The 23,080-nt window shown below is 41.5% G+C and overlaps 1 protein-coding gene across 4 annotated transcripts in view; it reads left to right on the top strand.

Annotated features, from left to right (window-relative positions):
* Trpc6 (transient receptor potential cation channel subfamily C member 6) overlaps positions 1-23,080 on the top strand; it is a 116,075-nt gene that overhangs the window by 70,918 nt on the left and 22,077 nt on the right. For all 4 annotated transcript variants that reach the window (XM_041657206.1, XM_041657208.1, XM_041657205.1 and 1 more), the window contains 4 exons: positions 83-857; positions 7,865-8,047; positions 10,404-10,568; positions 17,781-17,997. In XM_041657206.1, the coding sequence (XP_041513140.1) occupies positions 83-857; positions 7,865-8,047; positions 10,404-10,568; positions 17,781-17,997 (1,340 nt within the window). The remainder of the gene's footprint in view (positions 1-82; positions 858-7,864; positions 8,048-10,403; positions 10,569-17,780; positions 17,998-23,080) is intronic.

Consider the following 23,080-nt stretch of genomic DNA (forward strand, 5'->3'; position numbering starts at 1 on the left):
TGCATTAGGTGGATGACAGGTCATTTGGCATAAGAAAATGCTCTTAATATGATTTCTTGATGTTTTTTCTGCCTTATTCCAGCCGGGGTAATGAAAACAGACTGACTCACCGGCGGCAGACAGTTCTTCGTGAGAAGGGAAGAAGGTTGGCTAATAGAGGACCAGCATACATGTTTAATGATCACTCGACAAGCCTGTCTATTGAGGAGGAACGCTTTCTAGATGCAGCCGAATATGGCAACATCCCAGTGGTGCGGAAGATGCTGGAGGAGTGCCTATCCCTCAACGTCAACTGTGTGGACTACATGGGCCAGAATGCCCTGCAGTTGGCAGTGGCCAATGAGCACCTGGAAATTACAGAGCTGTTGCTCAAGAAGGAAAACTTGTCTCGAGTTGGGGACGCTTTACTCTTAGCTATCAGTAAAGGTTATGTGCGCATTGTGGAGGCAATCCTCAACCATCCAGCTTTTGCTGAAGGCAAGAGGTTAGCCACAAGCCCTAGCCAGTCTGAACTCCAGCAAGATGACTTTTATGCCTATGATGAAGATGGTACTCGGTTCTCCCATGATGTGACACCAATCATTCTGGCTGCCCACTGCCAGGAATATGAAATTGTGCACACACTTCTGAGAAAGGGTGCCCGGATTGAACGGCCTCATGATTACTTCTGCAAGTGTACAGAATGCAGCCAGAAACAGAAGCATGACTCATTCAGTCATTCCAGATCCAGGATCAATGCCTACAAAGGCCTGGCAAGCCCAGCGTACCTGTCATTGTCCAGTGAGGACCCAGTCATGACAGCTTTAGAACTCAGCAATGAGCTGGCCGTGCTTGCCAATATTGAGAAAGAATTCAAGGTAGGTCATCGATAGCAGTACCATCACCAAGTTTAACTGCTAAGTTAGATCTATAAGCAGCGAGCAGCACAGTGTTAGTGCAAGATGTATCCAATTCCTGCCAGAGTTTGGCAAAGTTCTGCGGATGCTGTCATTTCAGCTATGTCTGAAGGAATAAACCAAGGTTTGGAAGACTCAGAGTGAAAGTATGATGTTGGCTAGGTCAAAGTCAAGGTGCGTTTCCATGTTCTGTGATGTGCTAACCACTGTACATTTGGGGATTTTATGGAGATGTGTGTGTGTGTGCATGTTTGTGTGCATGTGTGTGCGTGCATGGGTATGTGTATGTGTGTGTGCACATGGGTATGTGTATGTGCGTGTGTGTGTGGCGTGCATGGGTATGTGTATGTCCGTGTGTGTGTGTGTGCATGCATGTGTGCGTGTGTGTGCGTGCATGTGTGGGTATGTGTTCATGTGAGCTTGTGCAAATGTGTGCATGTCCATATGTGTATATGTGTGTGGAGGCCAACAGTTGACATTGGGTGTCTTCCTTCATCATCTCTACCTTATTTTGTAAGACAAAATCTCTCCCTGAACCTGGAACTTAGTGATTCCACCTGTCTGCGCTCCAGAAATCCACCTGTCTGAGGTGCTGCTGGGGTTACAGACATGTGTCAATGTGTACAGTTTTTTTTAAACAACATGTTGTGGAATTCTTAAGGTCCTAATTCCTGTGAAGCAGGGACTTATTGATTGAGCTTTTTCCAATACCTAATTTATGTTTCCTTCAACAAGTGTATTATAATTGTTGCTCTAATGATCTGCTTTCTATGAGGCATTTTGTATTTATTACAGCCCTGAGTAGATATTTTTTTTTCTGTTTTATCTGAGAACTGGGGGAGTAGGAAGGTTTAGTAGGACTTGAATTCAAAAACTAGCAAATGGCAGAGCTGGGATCAGAATACAGCTTTCCTCTAATTTTCTGCTTCTTTCTCTTAAAACATATTGTGTCTCTGTGTGCACTGAGTCAGAAAGATAAACAAGTCACAGGTTGAGAGACAGTAGATATATGAATAAACACGGCATAAAATAATGTATGACTGCAAGGTTGAGCTTTGACCATTGTGCTATAGAAGTTAAGGAAAAAGATGAAATTCTTACTAGGCTTCAGCCAACTGTCGTGGAAGGTGACACTTCCATGCGTGGAAGAATCTATGGGATGTTGAAAGACTGAATGAGAGAAAAGAAGCAGAATAGTCTCGTACATGTGAGTGAAGCAGGCATGTCAAACTTGAAGCAGACTATTACCAGAGTGGCTGGGGAAAGATGTGGTATCAGATCCAGCCATTGTCTGTGTGGTCACTGCCACATCTGGAGAGGATGGAAGCCCTGATTCCCAGCCAAAGAGCACACACACGCTGCTGACCTTCCTCTGTGGAGTATCCAGTCTGATTGTGTTCAGTGGTCCTTGTTAATACTTTCTGTACCTCACTGTAGCTGGCCTCCCTCTCAAGAAAGGTGTATTCCTTGACAATGATGGAGAATGAAGAGGGGAAGTACATTAAAAAGATTCTGATTCTCACTTGTATATTTGAGCACACGTGTGAACTGATACATTTTAATGTTAGTCCACATGCATCTCTACCACAGAGCTTCCTCTTTCGCACGTGGTGGAAAGTGGGGAGACACAGCACACCACTCAGGGTTTAGAAATAGGCTAATCATTAAAGGAAGATCCCTTATTACTTAACACATATGACATTATTTTCTAAAGGAATGAAATATCTTATGAAAATAAGCCTCAGAGAATAATGTGAGACCTTGGCTATTGGAAGCTTAAAGTCAGAGTTAAGATTGACAGTAGACACAAAATGGGTAAACAAGCAAGCAAGCAAGCAAACAAACAAACAAAAACCACAAACAGAAATCCAGTGTGAGATGAGGCCACTTGTTTGTTTCTGGCCACCTAGACCCGAAACAATTACACAGAAACTATATTAATTACAACAATGCTTGGCCAATCACTTAGGCATCTTGCTAGCTAATTTTTATATCTTAAATTACCCATTTCCATTATTTTATATTTTACCATGAGGCTTGTGGTTTACAAAGAAGGTTCTGGTGGGTGGGCGGGTTTCTTTTTCCTCTGGAGGCTACAGGGTGTCTCTTTGACCCTGCCTACTCTCTGCTCCTTTATCTGCTTGGAATTCCTGTCTTGTCCTATTATACACTGCAATAGGCTCAAAGTGGTTTCTTTTTTAACCAATGGTATTCACAGCATACAGAGGGGAATCCCACATCAGTCCATTATTTTTGTTTTAATACTGCAGAAGAGTGAATTTTCCTGGCTGAAGTCAAAGCTCAAATCAGGAGTCAGAGTTCAAAGGAAGAAATCAGGACAGGAGGGCCTTGTCAACAAATACATGTCCCTGGCGTCCCAATTTACTTTTGGTGTCTCTGTATGTTTCTGTGGGCTATGTTTATAAATTCTGTTCTGAACCCCTCTACCTCTTAGGTTGCCTGTAGTAATGCAATGACTCCCTTAATGCACCTCAGTTCCCCATTCATCTCCTTTAGGCAGCAAGCCCTGTCTGCAACCTGTAATTCTGGAGAGAAAGGGTTTCTGTGGCTTTGCCAGCTCCATTATCCTCCCTCAAGGTCTGTGCACTGACATGCACATGGCCCCCCAGATGCCTGTGCACTGAGATACACATGGCTCCCCAGATGCCTCTGCTGCAGAAGGAGGAAAGAGAACGGCAGAGAAACTATCATCATGTCTATTTTTAAATCATGGCTATGTTCTGCTGTATAATGGTTAAAAATTTTGGGCCATTTGCCTGCTTGAAAGATAAGTGTCCTCCAAGAAACTGACTGGGTTGAAAAGTAGTATTTGTTAGTATTAAGGTCATGTGGCTATTATTAGACCTTATAGGGGAATAAGGGGTGTCACTTACTTGAGATCTAGCCTACAAGGCAGAGTCACAGCACCAGGAGCATAGAGCTGATGTCCTGACAAAAGAGGAAGGAGAAAATGTACTCTTTTTGATATTTATGAATTATTTTAAGGGAATCCTAATCTAACTTCATGACACAACAGCAATTACTAGATCATACACTGCAGTACCACCTCCTACCTCGCATGTCTATAGGGGACCAGACACTGCTGTACCATCTCCTACCTCATGTGTCTATAGGAGACCAGACAATGAGGAACTGGATCCTACTCCATGTGTCTATAGGGGACCAGATACTGCAGTACCATCTCCTACCTCACGTCTCTATAGGAGACCACACAATGAGGAACTGTATCCTACTTCACTTGTCTATAGGAGACCAGACAATGAGGATCCGTATCCTACCTCATATGTCTATAGGAGACCAGACAATGAGGAACTGTATCTTACCTCACGTGTCTATTAAGCATTAGCAGGAATTCAGATACAGCTATACTTTAAATCCTTCTTTTTCTTTCTTTGCATTCTCCAGCAAAGCTTGCTGGTTGCGTATGGTATGCCTTGTTTGTGTAGACTCAGAAAAGAAGTAAGACACAGTGCTTGCTGGAAAGATACTCAAATCAACACACAAAAAATAAGTAGCCTTTCTATGCACCGAGATGCAAAACATGCTGAGAAGTAGGTCCTGCGCACACCGCATTCACAATAGTCTCAGAAGACATTTCTAGAAACAAGCCTAGTCAAGGAGGTGAAAGACCGCTGAAGAGAAGACTTTGTCTGAAGAAAGAGATTGAGGAAAACTCTAGAAAATGAAACCTGTCACGCTCATGGATTGATAGAATCAATGTGAAGAGCTGGCCGTTCTGCCCAAAGCAGCTCGCAGATTCACAGCTGTGCAGAGAGGACTCGGGGATGAGTGCCCTTAGTTGATTATGCAGTAAAAATTCATTAGTCCTAGAAACATCTATGCAAGCAGCACAGAACTGATCCACCAGACTGAATTAATGTCTTTATTCATTTAGTGTATGTAACAACAACGGTTAATGCTCCATGACTTGGGGAGTGTGAAGGGTAAATAGAAAGGTAGGAAAAAGGAGAGGGTGAGAAAATTACATAATTATATTTTAATTAAATAAAAATGGGAAAATACGAGAGTCTGTTGAAAAGAGAAGTGTAAACAAATATGCAGCAATATTCGGCCTGTGTCTCATTCGCATGCAAGGCAGGGGGTTTCCCTCTGCGTTCCTGCTCAAGTGTGCAGTGAACGAGGAGAGAAAGTCTCCTCTCAACAGACTTTAGGCCCGTGATAGTTCACAGTTAGAGAAAGAGCTTTGTCAGGACAATCTGCATCATGAGGTCTGTTACACTAAATCTAGCGTGTGCCTGTCTCCTTCCTTGTTCCTTCAACTCCACAGCTGCAGTGGGATTTAAAAGAATAAATGCCAGTCTTCAAAAGCGACATTAAGTGAAACGGGGCTACTACTGAGGCTGAACACAACAGGACAGTTAGTAGCATCTTGGAAAGTGTCTTTCCTTAATTCTTGTTTGAGGTCGTATGTAATTTACTTTTGCATTTCCCATAGGGTAGTGTCCATTTCTCTTTTGTCCTTCTCACATCAGCTATGGCAGAGCTGTGAGCAGTGTGTCTTTTAGTGATGTTATTGTGAAGACCAGGGGAGGCCCAGACTGAAACTTGATCCCATAGCATAGCTGGGCACCTTTCATTATTTGGAGAATAATACTCTGCCCTAATCCTGATCTTTAGGTGCATTTCCCCTTTAAGTTTCCTAGCTGAGTGAGACCATGGTATCCATCATGGTCCTGGGGTGTGGGATGGCATCCAGCATGGTCCTGAGGTGCGGGATGTTTACCCTCTCACTCTGTTTTAATGGAGTCTGCAGGGCTAAAGCTGGTCAAGGACAGCCAGTTTCACGGTCACTGAGAGGTCACTTGGCACACATGGAGCTGTTTGGCATCCACCACTTATGAAGCTGTTCTCCAGAGCAGTGTTGTTAAAATACAAACTTGTCTACTGGCACCCAGAACCACAAGGTTTCCCCAGTGTTTTCCCCTTGTGACTGTCTAAGGGACCTTTCAGCTGACAGCACGTGAGAGTTTCAAGGTGGAGGAATTGATTAAGTTTGCATTGCTGGTAAGATGACTGTAACTGGGAAACAGGTTGTTTTTTTTCCATGATGTATATGGGAATGGCATCTGCCCTGCTTACCTGTCATTTCGAAGTTCAAAGTAAGAAAGGAAAGATGATGGATGTAATGTCCTCAAAGGCAACGAATGAGTTTGAGGCCAAACAGATTTACATCAAGGTCGGGTACCAACAGTTATTTAGTGAATGGTTTGGTACACAGTATTTACTTTCAGCAAATTGTATGACAATCAAATGAGATTATATCTACCTGCTACACAGCAGGTTTTGATAACAGTGTCTTAATTAGGGATTCTGTTGCTGTGAAAATACACCATGACCATGACAATCCTTATAAGGAAACATTTAATTGGAGCTGAATTACAGCTCAGAGGTCTGCTCCATTGTTATTGTTGTGGGAAGCATAGTGGTGTCAGGCTCTGGAGAAAAAGCCAGGAGTGTTACATCTGGATCCACAGGCAGCAGGAAGAGAGAGTGACACTGGGCCTGGCTTGAGCATCTGAAAATGCAAAGCCCACTCCCTGTGGCAGACTTCCTCCAACAGGGCCACACCTACTCCAACAATGTCATACCTCCTAACAGTGCCACTCCCTACGAGCCTATGGGGACCATTTTCATTCAAATCACAACAGGCTTTCTGGGTTGACATTTAGTGATATGTTTATAACCTTATTTCAGGGTAAGAAAATATGGAGGGAGGAAGCTTAGGAAGAGGCCAGAGAAGACATGAAGAGATGCCATATAGAAGGACAGTGGCAATTTATGGTCATTCACATGTGACCAGCATTCTAGCTCCTTCCGGCATTGGATGATACAATAGCGCAGTAAAAGCTCCTCCATTCAACATGGCTTGTTTTTATGCTGCCTCACTGCATAGCCTACACTGCCTGGAATTCACCACCCGTTTGCTACTGCCTCCCAAGTGCTGGGATGACAGGTCCCTCCCAACTCTGACACACACACACACACACACACACACACTCACACACATACACACACCTGGTTAAACTTGTTCTTATCTAAAGAGAAGACTCCCAGTTTTCAGAATCTATACATAGATCTTATATTTAGACCCCATGCTGGAGTCATAATGCAAGAAATAACAATTCATTGAAAAGACAATTGAAGAGCCAGATCTTGTGGAACACATCTATATTCCCAGCACCTGAGAGGTGGAGACAAAAGGGTCGGAGGTTCAAGGCCATCTTGAGGTACTTGAGAATCAGTCTTAAAAGAAAGGAAAAGAAAAAGTAAGGTACAGGTAATAGCTCAGTGCTTGCTTTTCATGGGGTCTTCCCAGATGCCCCGAGTCCCCGGAGTGTCAACACAGCACATAGTTTCCTAATGTTCTGTCAAGTATGTATTTTATAACTTAATGGTGAAATTATACCACCCAGGGCAGGATCTATACAAAGCATGGTAGTTATGCCGTGGAGAAGGCTGCTTAGGTTTTATTTCTCCCAGGTTGGTTGATGAATTTGGCACAACAAAATTGTTCAAAACAACTTCAGTAATTCTTTGAGTAAATATGATTTTCTTAGAGTCTTGAGAAAAATCTTCAAGGTGATAAAGTATCTCCGGGGGGCAGACTGCAGAGCAGGATGAAAATGGATCTAAAATAAGATGCAGTGAGACTGGACTGGGCGTGGAGTCTCATCCTAACTGCAGTGGGAAACTAATGCAGGAGAACCTCTGTAAATTTGACATCAGTGACTTTCATACCGCCTGGGTTACAGTGTGAGACCCTCTTTTAAAGCAAAGCAAAGCCGAAACAAATCAGGTTTAGCTAAACTAAACGTTGATTTTTTTTTCTCTTGAAATGTACAATCCCTTAATTATCTGAAAAATTCTGCCAAGTGTGGCAAAACGAGTCAATTTTTTCTTATTTTAACTGTGTCTGTCTTCCCTAGAATGACTATAGGAAGCTGTCCATGCAGTGCAAAGATTTCGTGGTTGGTCTCCTGGATCTCTGCAGAAACACGGAAGAAGTGGAGGCCATCCTGAACGGGGACGCAGAGACTCGCCAGCCTGGGGACCTGGGCCGTCCAAATCTCAGCCGATTAAAACTTGCCATTAAATATGAAGTAAAAAAAGTAAGGTTGGGCGTGAAGCCCCTTCATTGCTTCAGTTCTTTTGGGTGGGTATGCAAACAAGCAAGAAGGCTTCGTGGGGCTGAACAGAGGTGGTGTGTTCTCAATGTCGGTTGCAGTAGGCAGCAGCTCAAGGAACTGGAAGCGGCTAGTGAGACACGGAGCCCCCAGGGCAAGGCAGTCATTAAAGCTTAGGCATTTTCACTCAGACCACCACAGTCATTGGCATTTGGCCTCAATCGGTAATAACAAAAATGACTTCGTACATGGAAACCCTAAGGCATTTTCTGTATGAAGGGAACAAACATAGTTACAATATTTCAGATGCTTCTGTTTTCTTATCGATTGCTACTTCCCAATTTGGAACAGCGCCTTCAATTCTTCCTTTGGTTTGAATCTTTCCAGGGTCTTTGGAGAATACATTTTTAGATTCTTTTTTAGACAGTGATCCCTATTCCTCTCTCCTCTGACCACTTTTCTAGGTCATGGAGATTTTCTAAGTTTTGTTTATTTATGTATGCATGTGTTTATTTATTTACTTAGTGTGTGTGTGTGTGTGTGTGTGTGAATGTGTGTGTGTGTGGGGGGGGGGTGGATGTGCACGCGCGCGCGCATACTCAATGAAACCAGAAGAGCGCCTGGATTCCCTGGAGCTGGAGTTTCAGGTGCTTTAATCTGATGTGGGTGCTGGGACTGAACTCTGTTCTTCTGAAAGAACCACAAGCTCTCTTAAGCACAGTCATCTCTCCAGCCAGTAAAAAGTTTTAAGAAATAGTTTTTAAAAATAAAAGCAATGTATGTTTATGGTATTTATTCAGCATAGATCACCCACCTATGGGACCTCTTCTCATCCCAGTCAACAAACACACACTTCATTGTCTCTATGGCTGTGTCGCTCTGCTCATTTAATCAGTTTACTATGCAATGGTGCTTATTATATTTTTACAAACTTTGGTCACTAATACACTTTGACCATTTTTAAATAATAGTTAAATAGCTTACTTGTTTTAAATCTGTAAATGATTCTTGGGTGTTGAATTATATGCTAGAATTATACTTTATATATTTTTATTATATTTTAGAATATTTTGTAATTTTTCCTTCAGAAAAGATGCATCCAGTTCCCAGGGTCAACAGTGTGCTGACAGAGGGCTCATTCTTTCCTAAAGTGTGCAGAGAGCTCACTTCTCCCCACAGTGTGCAGAGAGAGAGAGAGTGCTCACTCCTCCCCACAGCGTGCAGAGAGGGGCTTCACTCCTCCCACAGTGTGAGAGAGGGGGTTCACTCCCCCCCACAGTGACTCAAGCTTTGCCATTCTGAACAGATGAACTGTAGGCTTTGCTTGCATTGCCTTAGGATGAACTTTCCTTAAGACTCACCTGAAGTTTTTTGTTTTCTTACATAACCTGATTTTTTCCTTATGAAAATTTATTTTAGAAAATTGCTTGTTTGTATGTTAACTAGGGTTAACTCTCTTATATAAACAATAAAAACAATAAAAAACACACTATTCAAATTGAATATGTGAGGATAACGAATTCTAGAAAATGTTATAATTGAAAGATTGAAGGAGATAGCAGGGACTCCCAGTGAAGCTGAATGGGTAGACTTGATACAGGTGCAGAATGCTACCTCTGTAGGAGCACGCCATTCTAGATCAGTGAAGGGAAGATGTGTTTGCTTTGAGCAGTGATCTGGCTGAAGAGATGGCTCAGCAGTTAAGAGCACACACTATTTTTACAGAATAATCAAGTGCAGTTTTTAGCACCATATCAGATGGCTCACGAATTGCCTGCAACTCCAGCTTCTAGGGGCTCTGTTGCCCTCCCTCTTCTGGCTTCTGAAGGCATGTGGACTCATGGATGCATGTACGCACATGCATACATCCACACACATGTATGGATAAATGCATCCATAGATACACACGCATGCACAAGCGCACACAAGCACATGTGTGCACAAACACACACTTAAAAACAAATCTTTATAAACAAACAACATTTCCACAAAAGCTAGGATGGCCTTAATTTTGTTCTTTCTTGCTTAAAAGAAGTCTATAAAATTCATAAAAGCACTTGTGCAAAAATACTTGAGAATCTTTTTCTAATGTTAAAACCTCAGACATTTTTTTGTGCTTGGAAGACAGCCTGACAGTCAAAGGGGAGATCTGACCAACAGAAATATTTGAATCTGTATACTATAGAAGAACTGAGTGCTGTTCTCATTGCTACCTGTTGGATGGATGTCTTTATTTCTAATCATGTTTTTCCTGAGAAAGCATAGAAAGCAGTATTGGACTCCAGAGAGGAGCCCATGTTTTGTCTGTCTCTAACTAAACTTTGTGCTGCCTCATCACCAGTTTGTAGCTCATCCCAACTGCCAGCAACAACTCCTCTCCATCTGGTATGAGAACCTCTCTGGGTTACGGCAGCAGACCATGGCAGTCAAGTTTCTCGTGGTCCTCGCCGTTGCCATTGGACTGCCCTTCCTGGCTCTCATATACTGGTGCGCTCCATGCAGCAAGGTATGTCTGTGAGATCTGCTACCCATCTGGAGCTGACATTCTGGCTGGCTGGCAAATGTCTAACTCCAAAGTGAAAATCTGACTAAAGTATACAAATTTAAATAATTGTTTGATTGAAAATTTCACACATGCATACAATGTATTTTGAACAAATCCATCCCCATTCATTCCCTATATACACTACTACTCTGCCCTCCCAACTTCTTGTGTTCTTTTTAAAAACCCACTGAATTCATTTAGAGCTTCCAGTATGTGTATGGGTGTAGGCTGTCTACTGGAACAGGGTGTAGGCTGTCTACTGGAACACAGGTGTAGGCTGTCTACTGGAGCAGGGGTGTAGGCTGTCTACTGGAGCACAGGTGTAGGCTGTCTACTGGAGCAGGGGTGTAGGCTGTCTACTGGAGCACAGGTGTAGGCTGTCTACTGGAGCAGGGGTGTAGGCTGTCTACTGGAACATGGGTGTAGGCTGTCTACTGGAGCACAGGTGTAGGCTGTCTACTGGAGCACAAGTGTAGGCTGTCTGTCTACTGGAACACAGGTGTAGGTTGTATGTCTACTGGAGCAGGGGTGTAGGCTGGAGCAGGGGTGTAGGCTATCTCCTGGAGCATGAGCAGCCTCTCAGTGCCTCCATCCCTGAAGGAAATGGACTGTCCCTCTCCCAGGAGCTGTCAGTTGCCAATAGCTCTTCAGCTACTGTGGGACTTCATGACATTCTCCTGCCACCGCTCCAGTCACCCCAAACCAGAGGTTTCGTTTGGCTTGTTTTGTGCAGGTCTTGTATAAGCTGCACAGTCACTTTGAATTGCATGTGCAACAGCCCTGTCTTGTTTGAAAGACATGATTTGGCTGCAGCAACCCACCATCTGGCTGCAGTAACCCACCATCTGGCTGCAGTAATCCACTATCTGGCTGCATTAACCCACCATCTGGCTGCAGTAATCCACCATCTGACTGCAGTAATCCACCATCTCCTGCACAAACACTCTTTGTTCCCTTTCTATTGGGATTACACCTGAGCCTTGGAAAGTGACAATGTGTTATAAATGTCCTATTTAGGGAAAAGCACTTCAAAGACTTTTACTCATTTTAAAATTCTAAAAATATGCTTATTTCCAATGGGAAACAGAAAGAAAAAAACAGAAAGTTCACCTGAAACAAAATACTGTCACTATTTATGTGTAAAATAAGGCATCACTATTTTAAGTTATTTACTTATTTTTTTATCTAGGCATATAGATACACATAATTTTATGCACAAAGTCCTAGTTTTATTAAGCCCATCTATCAAAGACTTCCTAAAATTCAATCCTTATTCCTTTGTTTCCCCTGAGATAGCATTTGAGTAGAGCGATATATTTTGTACATATATTACCTTATATGACCAGAGAACAAGGATACAAATACTTGACCAGACAATGCTAGCACATGCCTTTAATCCCAGCACTAGGGAGACGGAGACAGGTGGATCTCCATGAGTTTGAGACCAACCTGGTTGACAGAGCGGGTTCCAGGACAGGCTTCAAAAAGCTACAGAGAAACCCTGTCTTGAAATACCAAAAAACCAACCAACCAACCAAACAAACAAACAAACAAACAAGAACAGTTGTGTCGTGGAGAAAGGCACTGGAGGTATGAAGTAGTGGTCACACGCTTTCAGAGCATAATATTTCTCCAGGCTTTGGTGAAAACTTGGCCTTGCTTTTCTGGTAAAAGTTCAAATAGACCAAAGAGGATTTTCCTCTTTTAGGACTGGGTATTGAATTCAGGCAAGCACTCTACCATCAAGCTACGTATTTAATTCTCTGTGAACTGTTTCAGACAGGGTTTCACCCATTCAGACCTTGTGCTGTGATCCTCCAGTGAGAGTGCCCTGTAGCTGGGCCTCTCATTGCACCAAGCCTGGGCAACACTGACTTACCATGCTGCTAGCACACATGTAGGTTCGGAGGCTGCATTGCAAGCAAATTTTCTTCATATTTTGAAGCCACCTTTCTGATTCTGTGTAAGTCACAAATCAGAGAGGCTTACTGAAATAATTCAATAACAACAGTCTTCTTGGCCATCTATTTCATGTGCTGGGTTGATGGAGGAGGGTTATCTATGTGTCACTTTCATTGGTTAATAAAGAAACTGCCTTGGGCCTTTGATAGGACAGAAAATTAGGTAGGCAGAGTAAACAGAACTGAATGCTGGGAGAAAGAAAGCATAGTCGGGCAGATACCATAGCTCTTCTCTCTGAGATGGATGCAGATTAAGGTCCTTCCCAGTAAGACACGTGGTGCTACACAGATTGTTAGAAATGGGTTAATCAAAATGTGAGAATTAGCCAATAAGAGGCTGGAACTAATGGGCCAGGCAGTGATTAAAAGAATACAGTTTCAGTGTAATTGTTTCGGGTAAAGCTAGCCAGGTGGCGGGAAGCAGCCAGCCATTCCTACTTCTACACTGGGTAAACGCACCAGGCCATCAGTGCATTTCCTAGATACAGGCGGGACTCTTACGCAGTTGTTACGAGGGAGAGAGCATGTGTCAGCATTTCCAGCATGTTGTCTTAGCACCCAGGCACAGTGCCAGCATTTTAGCGTCTGAGGGACCTCACCCTGACTCGTGTTACGATGCTGGTGCAAGGTTTCTTACACAACAGGAACTTCCTGACTTTTTACAGTGATGATGTCAGGGGATAATGGAAACATGGCATTTTGTCACATGAGTAAAATTTACCCCCATGGAATTTTCCCCTTATTATACATAAGACCCAAACTTGACTATATATATATATATATATATATATATATATATATATATATATATATTACACATTATTGATGTCAACAAAATAGATTTGTTAGACATGACATTTATAGTGCAGGTTTTCTTATAGGAAGTTGTATTCCCATCCCAATTAATTGAAAAACATTTATTATCCTCCACATGTGTGTGCTTGTGTGTGTGTGTATGTGTGTAGCATAGAACACATCCGGAGATCAGAGGGCAGCTTTGTGGAATTTATTCTTTTCTTTCACCTTTATATAGATTCCAGGGATTGAGCTCAGATTGTCAGGTTTGAGCAACAAGAACCTAAACACCTGCTTAGTTCTTGTTGGCACCCCTCCCATTTTTATAGGAATGACAAATTCTTCTTAAATTTAATTTTTGTTTGACAGTTACATATACTTACATATTGAATTTTAGTTATTTTTTCCAGACCCCCTTCATACCATAGTATAAGATTTCAAAGTTCCCCATTACTCAATATTTAAAACTCCTCTGGTCCCTTATAGTAGTGATAGTACAAAATATTCCCTAAATACACTTCGTAGCACGATACTAACAAAAGGCCCTCAAAAGAGTGAATTTCCATGCTGACTTTCAATTCCACAGCTAAGAAAACTTAACTTGAGCATAGGAACATTAAGAAATCTGTCCATAGTTGTAGGTAGATCTAGGACTTCACTTTTTAGGAAATGTGGCTTATATCTAACTGCTGAGTTCTCATCTATTTTTCAGCGTCTTCTACTTTCTCACGCCTTTAGAGTTAGAGGATCTTGCCGGTGTGTTCTAGCTAATGCCCTTCTGAACGCCGGTTGCATCTGTGTCTAAAATCTGCCATGCCTTTACTCATCAAGCGTCGGGGCCCAGTATCTGAACCGTACTTGCTTTCGCTTGTGGACATGCAGTGTGACAACTTCCTGCAGTGAATGGCATTCCTTTCTGTGAGCAATAAGGACATAGCTCACTGCCTTCCCAGCTCCAGACTCTGACTCGAGCCTTTGTAGTTTGCTTCAGGCTCACACATTTCTCATATTTTAACTGAATCTTAATTTTCTGACTTCCTTTGCTGTTTCTCCTTCTCTGGTTATGATTCTTTCTCACATCTGTTTCCAACCCTAATTTATAAACCCCAAGGCAAGCACAGGTTAAATAAAACATCACTGGAGAATTTTCCTCATTTTAGGTGAATCTGTTTTATCGGCTATTCTTTATCCTGAGAATCATGATAATCAAGTGTGTAACTTTCTCATTAGCAATGAACTAAACATTATTACTGGTCCATAGAGCTGATTTAATAGTGAGAGGTATCTTTGGCTAAACTGATGCTTCTATTTAAAATGCTTTAGATTTTCTTATATATCCACAAAAATAAAGATAAAATTTTAGGAATATATATCTTCACGAAGTTCTTGCTTCTCTTTCAGTTGCTAATAGATGAAAACCTAGAAGACTGTGATATAAAATGCCTAAAGGGAAGCACTTCCTTTAAATTATTTTAAATACATAATTTTTCTTTTTTTAAATATGTTTTAGTTGAAATATTAATACATTAATTTCCCCCTTTCCCTTTTTCTCTCCCACCAATCCCAACCACCCCGCCTGAAGCCCTGCCTTGACCCCACATCTGTGACATTGGTAGCCACTTTTTCTTTGATTATTATTGTTGCATACCATTATATATATATTTATATCCATATATATGTATGCATATTGCACAAATATGTTTGGTGGTGGTGGTGTGTGGGTGTATGTATGATTTCAGGATTGACTGTTGTGCATTTGAACAACCAATAAGGGTTGTCATCCCTGAGAGAGGCTAATTCTCCTCTCCCAGCAGTCAATACTTGCCTGCAGTTCTTTGTCTATTGCCATTATTTTCTTATTTGTGTAACCATTTCTAGGGAACACTGTTTCCCAGCAGACTTCCTGGTGTTTTGACATTTACAATATTTTAGCCTGTTTCCATGAAGTTCACTGATCCAAGGATGCAAGAGCTATGTTGTAGATGTGCCTTTTAGGCCTGGGCTCCCCATGATAGATCTGTTGGTTTCTGTGTTGTGTACAGTAATGGTTTCCTATGATGGTCTCAGGTAAGGGTTCCTTCATGAAGTATGGTAGCTAGATACATTTTAGAACTTAGTAAGGAATAATGATAGCCTAAGAAAGTGAGGTAATGTTCTTATCTTAACTTTATGACCCATGAAAAGCTAGGGAAAGTTGCGCAGGCTTCTAGTGTCAGGCCTGCTTTCTCTGCTCTTGTGTGGACCTTAATTCTCACTGCACAGCTGTTGGCTGCCCCCAACATGTGAGTGCCACTTCCTGCACCTGTACAGATGTCTTGTCTTGCTGGTAGATGTCATAGTTCATAGATGTTGCTGTTTGGTAAGACTGTTTAGTTGCTTCCTTTCCTTGACAGCTTGGGAAGTATTTTCTGGTACCATGGAAGCTACCCCACAGATCCAGCTTGAGTCATCAAGTCCCGTGTTACAAGTATGGACTGTGTTCCATGGGAGAGACCTCCCTTAGCCCCTGAGAGGCAACCAAAGGCTGCATGTCTAATCCTTACTGTGTGGGGAATAGCTTGGACTACCTTGACTAAGCATTTGAAAGGTGGTTTCTTATGCTTGATTACTTAGGTTTTTCTTAATCTGTGGTTCTTCAGAGAGTATTGTCAGATAAGGCGGCATATAGGCATAATTTCCTGTATATTGTGTATGTATAGTATAACTTCTAATAAATTAAAACAATATGATTCCTTGAGATTTTGTCTATATCATTGGTGTTATTCAACCTTTTTAATTTATTCGTTGTGTAAAAACTGTGGGTTTCATCACATTTTTACAGGTGTTTCATTGTGTTTTATATATGGTTACCTTTGATTTGGGGTGGTTTCATTTATCATTTTAGAGAATATCCAGACTTGAGGTATAGCCTAGACTCTCCCTCTGTCCAGGCCACATTTCAGACAGAAATTAATCTAACCATGTAGTCTTATCATCTCTCTGTTTCATAGAAAGGATCCAGTTTTCACATAAGGCAAGAAATGTACTCATTTCATCCAGCAAACAAAATGATAAAGGTGAAGTCTGATCCCAAAATGTTGAACTTTAAAGTCGGTACAATTTTAGCTGGTGGTTCCAGTGTGCACAGTCCTCCACGGGAGATGCTATGCTGATCTCCATGACTTTCATGCCACGACAGTGTCCACAAGCCCTCATCCAAAGCCAGAGCTGCACATGCTAGTAAAACACATGGGAGATAAAACTCAGGGTCTGTGCTCTGGAATGATGGGGGAGTATCTTCTGTTTTGTGTTAATTTCATTGGTTAAATAAAGAGACTGCCTTGGCCCTTTAATAGGACAGAAAGATAGGTAGGTGAAGTAGACTGAACAGAATGCTGGGAGAAAGAAGCCAAGTCAGGCAGTCGCCATGATTCTCCCACCCGACACAGATGCAGGTTAAGATCTTTCCTGGTAAGCCACACCTCATGGGGCTACACAGATGATTAAAAATGGGTTAATCAAGATGTGAGAGTTAGCCAATAAGAGGCTGGAACTAATGGGCCAGACAGTGTTTAAAAGAATACAGTTTCCGTGTAATTATTTTGGGTAAAGTTAGCCATGCAGGAGCCGGTCAGCGGGAAGGCAGCCTGCTGCTCCTCACTACAGAGTGGCGCCCAATGTAGGGAACGAACCCACGACCCTGAGATTAAGAGTCTCGTGCTCTACCAACTGAGCTAGCTGGGCTTATTTTTCTTTATTTATTTTAATCTATAGCTATCTGTACTCTGTCTCTTTAAACATTGGAATACAGACTTGTTAAATGTTTTCATTGTTCTTTCTTCCATGCTTTAGGATCACTGAATGAGTTTGCTCCCTATGCGTGTCCAGATAGTGTCTTCTGCATCTGAACCAGCAATAACAACACCTTAAGATTTTAAATGTTTTTTTTCCTAAAAGATTTGTTTCATTTATGCATCTGTGTGCATTTGTGGACCTGCCATATAGGTGTGAGTGTCTGAAGAAGACCAGAAGAGGGCATCAGATCACTTGGGAATGTAGTTACTGGTGGTTGGGAGATACCCCATGAGGGTGTTGGGATATGGACTTGGGTCCTTTGGAAGAGCAGTAAGCACTCTTAATTGTTGGGATATCTCTTCAGCAAAAGAATTTAGATATTCTTAATAGAGAAGTTAGCTTTCAATTATTAGAAACTTCAGCAAGCAAAAGAACATGGACAAAATTTTACAACAGCGTAAAAATGATTTTCTGTTACTAATCATAAAAATACATATGCCTATTTCAGAAGAACATTAAAATATGCAGATTCTTTTTTGTGTGTGTGTGTGTGTGTGTGTGTGTGTGTGTATAAAAGAGAGAGAGAGAGAAAGAGAGAGAGAGAGATATTAAGATTTTTTTCTGTTGATGTGTGTTTTGGCAGATGGGGAAGATAATGCGTGGACCATTCATGAAGTTTGTAGCACACGCAGCCTCCTTCACCATTTTCCTGGGGCTGCTTGTCATGAATGCAGCTGACAGATTTGAAGGCACCAAGCTTCTCCCTAATGAAACCAGCACAGATAATGCAAGACAGCTGTTCAGGATGAAAACATCCTGCTTCTCATGGATGGAGATGCTCATTATATCCTGGGTAATAGGTAAAGACTGATTTTCTGTCTTGTTCCTTTTTGAAGCCTTAGCAATCAGACTGAATCATGCTGATTCGTCCACACAATCAGTTATACAAATGTATGCAGCAAGAAACAGAGTTCCATGCACCGTGACTTTCTTTGTGATCTTACACAGTTGCTATGGTGCCCTTATTACTAACATCATTCTTTTTATATGCCCTGTGATAATTGCATTCTCTCCCCCCAAAAGGAAGAATATCAGCACGCCACTATTAACCAAACCCACCACCAATAAGCAAAACATCCTATGTGCAGTTTGGGATAGCTTTGAGTTCAAACTTGAAAACAACCTTGTCATTTTATGTTGGGATTAAGCGAAATTAAAACTAGAATCCACTCATTTGGACTGAAAATGTGTTATGTACAGGGAATTGTTCAAAGCCCTTGACTTACATCAGGCCACGCAGTCTTTCTGTACCTCAGATTTCCAATCTGCTACATATAATAGCATCTTTCTTATTGAAGTATGTGAACAGTAGGTAGATCACTTCCTCAGGTGACTTGTGAAAGGTGAGGAAGTCAGTTGGAAGCATGACAAGATTTGATTTGTCCTTAGAACCCGTTTCCATCTGAGGATTGCCACTAAATAGAAAGCATGTAAGAAAATATCTCAGTTGGATATTTATAAACAAACACATTCAACAGCTACTGAGCTGTCATTGGGTAATAAGGATACTGAGTTTAGTGGGATGCAGTCTTCCCATTCAAGAAGTAATCTGGGTAATAAATAAAAGTCAATAGTTAAATATCATTCATGAAAAAATGCTATGGTAGAGGAATTGTTAAGATGCCACAGAAGTACAGATTGGACATTGAAATACTAGTGAGGTGGGATGCAGAAGAAGCAGCAGAGTCCTCCCCTAAATACCGATGGCTCCTCTAACTAGGCTTTGAGGATGAAGACCTGTTTACCAGACTGAGCATTTGTGGGATAAAGACTCAGAGGCATGGGAGCATTAGGTGATGAGATGTGGATCTATATTAAGAGTGGACCTCTTGAACCATTCTGAGCTTGTCATTGCTGGTGTCTGGAGACTTCATGGATGCGGGGGATAGAGGTGGACGGTTAAATGGTCAGAGGGTGATTTCCAATGCCTGGTGATGGGTCAGAGCACATTTCAGAAACATTTCGGTGGTTTTGAGGTAGTGGGAGACTTGAAGGAGGGGTGAGCCCAGAGGCTGAGCCCAACTGCAGTGAACAATGGCAAGAGTCACATGAGTTGAGCATGTGCGAAGAGGATCTGAAAGTGTCTTAGAGCTTACCCTGTGAATAGCATGGTAATGTTGTGTGTCTACAGGGAGGATTGTGGATTAGATGGGGGGAGGATAGAGATGTCCGTGGTTAGGATGGGGAGCTTAAGAAAACTTCTCATTATATCTATGGTTAACTCTGAAATGTCCTAGCATTTCCAGAGATAAATGTCAACTGAGTCATAGGAAGAATGACTCCTGGAATAAGCCTGGATATAAAAGAAGTTCCAGAAATTCTTCATTCTCATGTGACTCTTATGGCCTTGACTGCATGAAATTCCCTCAGGGGAACTGTGTAGAGTCTGAGAAGACTCAAAGGCTCTTCCTACAGAATCTCCCATAGTCCAGAAGGTGCACTCCATCAGCTGTCCATCTTAGTCATGTGGGGAAATACCTGCTGCCAATTTCATGTCACTTCTAGGGCATCCATGTCTTCTAGGCTTCTTCAGTCCAATGGATGATCAATTGAAATATTAGGAAGTAATATGACAATTATGTATGACTGTTTTTTGTTTTTGTTTTTATTTTTTGAGGCAGGGTTTCTCTGTAGCTTTGGAGTCTGTCCTGGAACTAGTTCTTGTAGACCAGGTTGGCCTTGAACTCACAGAGATCCACCTGCCTCTGCCTCCTGAGTGCTGGGATTAAAGGTGTGCACCACCACTGCCCGGCTCTGGAATGATTATTTTTAACTCTGTGAAGTAATTCAACAGCTACTGAATTATTCAAAACTTTTAAACCACTCATTTCATTGACAAGTTTCAAGGGAAAACATAGTTTCCCCTCAGTTTTACTAAAATAATGGACACATGATAGGACTTGACTTTTCTTTAACTCTTAATTTTCTAGTTTAATTGACAAAACTGGAAGAGATTTTTTATCTCTATTTTATGACTTACTAATTATGATTTACTATTTATGAATAGTAAATACTATTTTATAGCCTCTATCTTATCATACTAAGAGCTATGAGGTTTTTTTACTATGTTAATATAAGTAAAATGTATAATACAGGAAATGGAGCATAGGACAGGCTCAAAGAGTCTCAGATAATTATGATGATTATTAAACTTTTTGCTAGATAGTATCTGTTTTTATATACAGTAAGCATTCCCTATTAGACAAGAGATGTCTCTTTAGATACAAGACATAGTTTTGAAAAGAAAATAAATTTTATTGATAGTATTAGAGATAATGAATGCTCATTTAATTCTTTATCAAAATTTATTCTTCCTGTAATTTAATTTTTAGTATAGATTTGGATATTTTTCAATGAGCAACAAAAGCTGAGAATATTAAATTAACCTTTAATGCTATGAAGAAAACAACATTTTCCATGGAAAAACTGCCCTCCTAATCTTTGTGTTTTACAATGTTGAAGAGAGAACAAATGTAAATCAAAAGAGATAATTATGTACATGCAAAATATGTGAGGTTCCTGGCTCAGTTTCTGGCACTGCTATTTATTTTCTTGTGTTTTTGTCTTGCAAGGAAGTCACAGAGCTTTCTAGAAATATTAATGAGAAGTAGGCTATGTCGGTCACAGGCCAGGTATGTTACAGTGTTGCTGGGAAAGACTCATGGTTTTTTGTTTTGTTCTTTTTAACAAAAAGCAAATCTATGTGATTTTCATTTGATGAAAATTTGGAAAGCTGAAGTAGAAGTGGAGTTGCAAGTGATTGTGACAAGGCAGGATAACTTCAAACCAGGGTCGGTGAAAGGTCTAGCAGGAACACAGGGCAGGGCTGCGCTGGAGAACTAGTCATGTTCAGAAGTCCGGGAATCACTTGTCTTTTGTGACCCTCAGTGATCTGCTGAGAAAGCACAAAGCAATCCTGGGTTGACTCGAACAGGGTATACAAAGTCAGGGCTGTCATTGCTCTGCTGCGGAGACCGTGGCTGCAAGATTGACAAACAAGGGTGCTTGCCTATCTGTTGTAGCCACTGTAGAGAGACTGACTCCGCAGATTGGTCCTCAGAGGATTTGGGGGAGTGTGTTTTAATTACTGAATGTGATGGAAAGGAGGGGGCTCAATATTGTAACCTGAAGCTTATTCCATTGGTGGGGATGGCTGTTTAGAGAAAAAGATGAAATATGCCTGGAAAAAGGGGCAAGCAGGGCACATTGACGCTCAAGCTGCCTTAGTTTCATGGGTAAGCAAAGCTCTGCTGGAGAAGAACAAACTCAGTGAGCACACAAGTGGGTTGCTCTTTAGAGAAATTCAAATGCAGAAAGAGTGGATACAGTCTCCACTGCTCCAGAGTACAGAAATAGAATGAGCACATTCTCTTTGAAGAGAGCATTCTCACAATCTGGCAGCAGAGCAAGCCTCCCTCAGAAGTAGTAAGACTGCAACCCTGTGCTGTTTAAGCAGTGTGGCCCCGGGTGGGGAGCTCTCTGAATGGGGGGAGAAACCAGACTTAATGTAGGCAATTTCAAAGGTCCTTAAGCAACAACCCAGAGGTGGGGGCGCAGAGAGGCAATTAGACAATCCCACTTCCTTCAGGCTGAATAGCTCTGAGTGTTAGCTGAAGTTTGGCAGCTGCAGCAAGCTACCACTTATACCATAAAAAAAGGTGAGGCAAAGGTACGAGGCGAAAAGGAAAGCTTTGAAAACTATTGGACTGTGTGATGTCCAATGTCCCCTTGGTCTTTGTATTCCTCTGAACCATTGTAGTCTTTGGTAAGGTTGGGAAAACCTGGGGACCACACCAAGAACATAGATGTCTTTAAGTTTTCCACCTTGTTCATTGTTTTTTGTGTGAATGTGAGTCTTGCACTATTTCCTGTTATAAATTTATATGAGCTCATACCAGTGCCTGCTAACCTAAAATTACCTAATGAGAGTAACGAAACTGTCTGCCGTAAGACCACATTCTCTGTGCTGTGCAGAGAAAAGCATACAATGTGTTCTTGAATAGCAAAGACCATGGCATTTTCTTCATCTGCCAGTGCTCCTCAGCCACTGGACCAACATGCTCTGTTATAGATGAGAGATGGATGTGGGAACTGGGGCAGGGGATGCTGGAGGTAAGGGGAGAAGCCTGCTTCTAAGTCAGGGTTGAAAGTTCTTTATGAGCAAAGACTTGAATCAGTGGGTGAATTGTATTTCCACATGGGGCTCCAGGAAGAGATGGGTTTCAGAAAGGACAGCATTTTAGTTTCTTTTTAATCAAGTAATAGCTTTCAAGTTAAGAAAGAGTACATGTGAATATTATGGATAAATCAAAGAAGCAAGTGCTCAGAGTTCTTGCCATTGTTTCTTCACGAACGCCAGCACTGCACACTCCATATTACACATATTATTTTATTTGCACATTGCAGTCTTGTAAAGTAGGCACATGTTGCATTCCCATTTTGCAAACTACATTCTAAAAAGTTTAAACACTTTGCCAATAACTCTGCAGCCAATTATTGCAGAAAAATCTCACAACCAATGCTCCTAAATGCTGCAGTAAGGTTTCAGAAAAACATAAAATATTATTAATAATTTTATCAATAAAGTCATCCACTGTTAGTGCAGTGATACAATTAGCTACTGTAATTTCCTCTAGTCTTTCAAGATGCTCATTTTAAGTTTGTTCACAGACTGCATGCCATTTAAACCTTTTAATTTAACCTTATGGTATGTGTTCTGGTTCCTCAAGATACATACAATATTTACCCTGAAAGTATGATCTTTTATTAAAGAACATTTTCTTGTGAGTGGTTTTCAGAAGACAGAACCAATGTTAATGGTCAAGAAAGGTTCTGTAGTTTGCCAGACAGTGGTGGTGCACGCCTATAATCCCAGCACTTGGG

This window comes from Microtus oregoni, unplaced genomic scaffold, assembly GCF_018167655.1.
Source record: "Microtus oregoni isolate MIOR12 unplaced genomic scaffold, Mior012 000008F_ref0000371, whole genome shotgun sequence".
NCBI lineage: Eukaryota > Metazoa > Chordata > Mammalia > Rodentia > Cricetidae > Microtus > Microtus oregoni.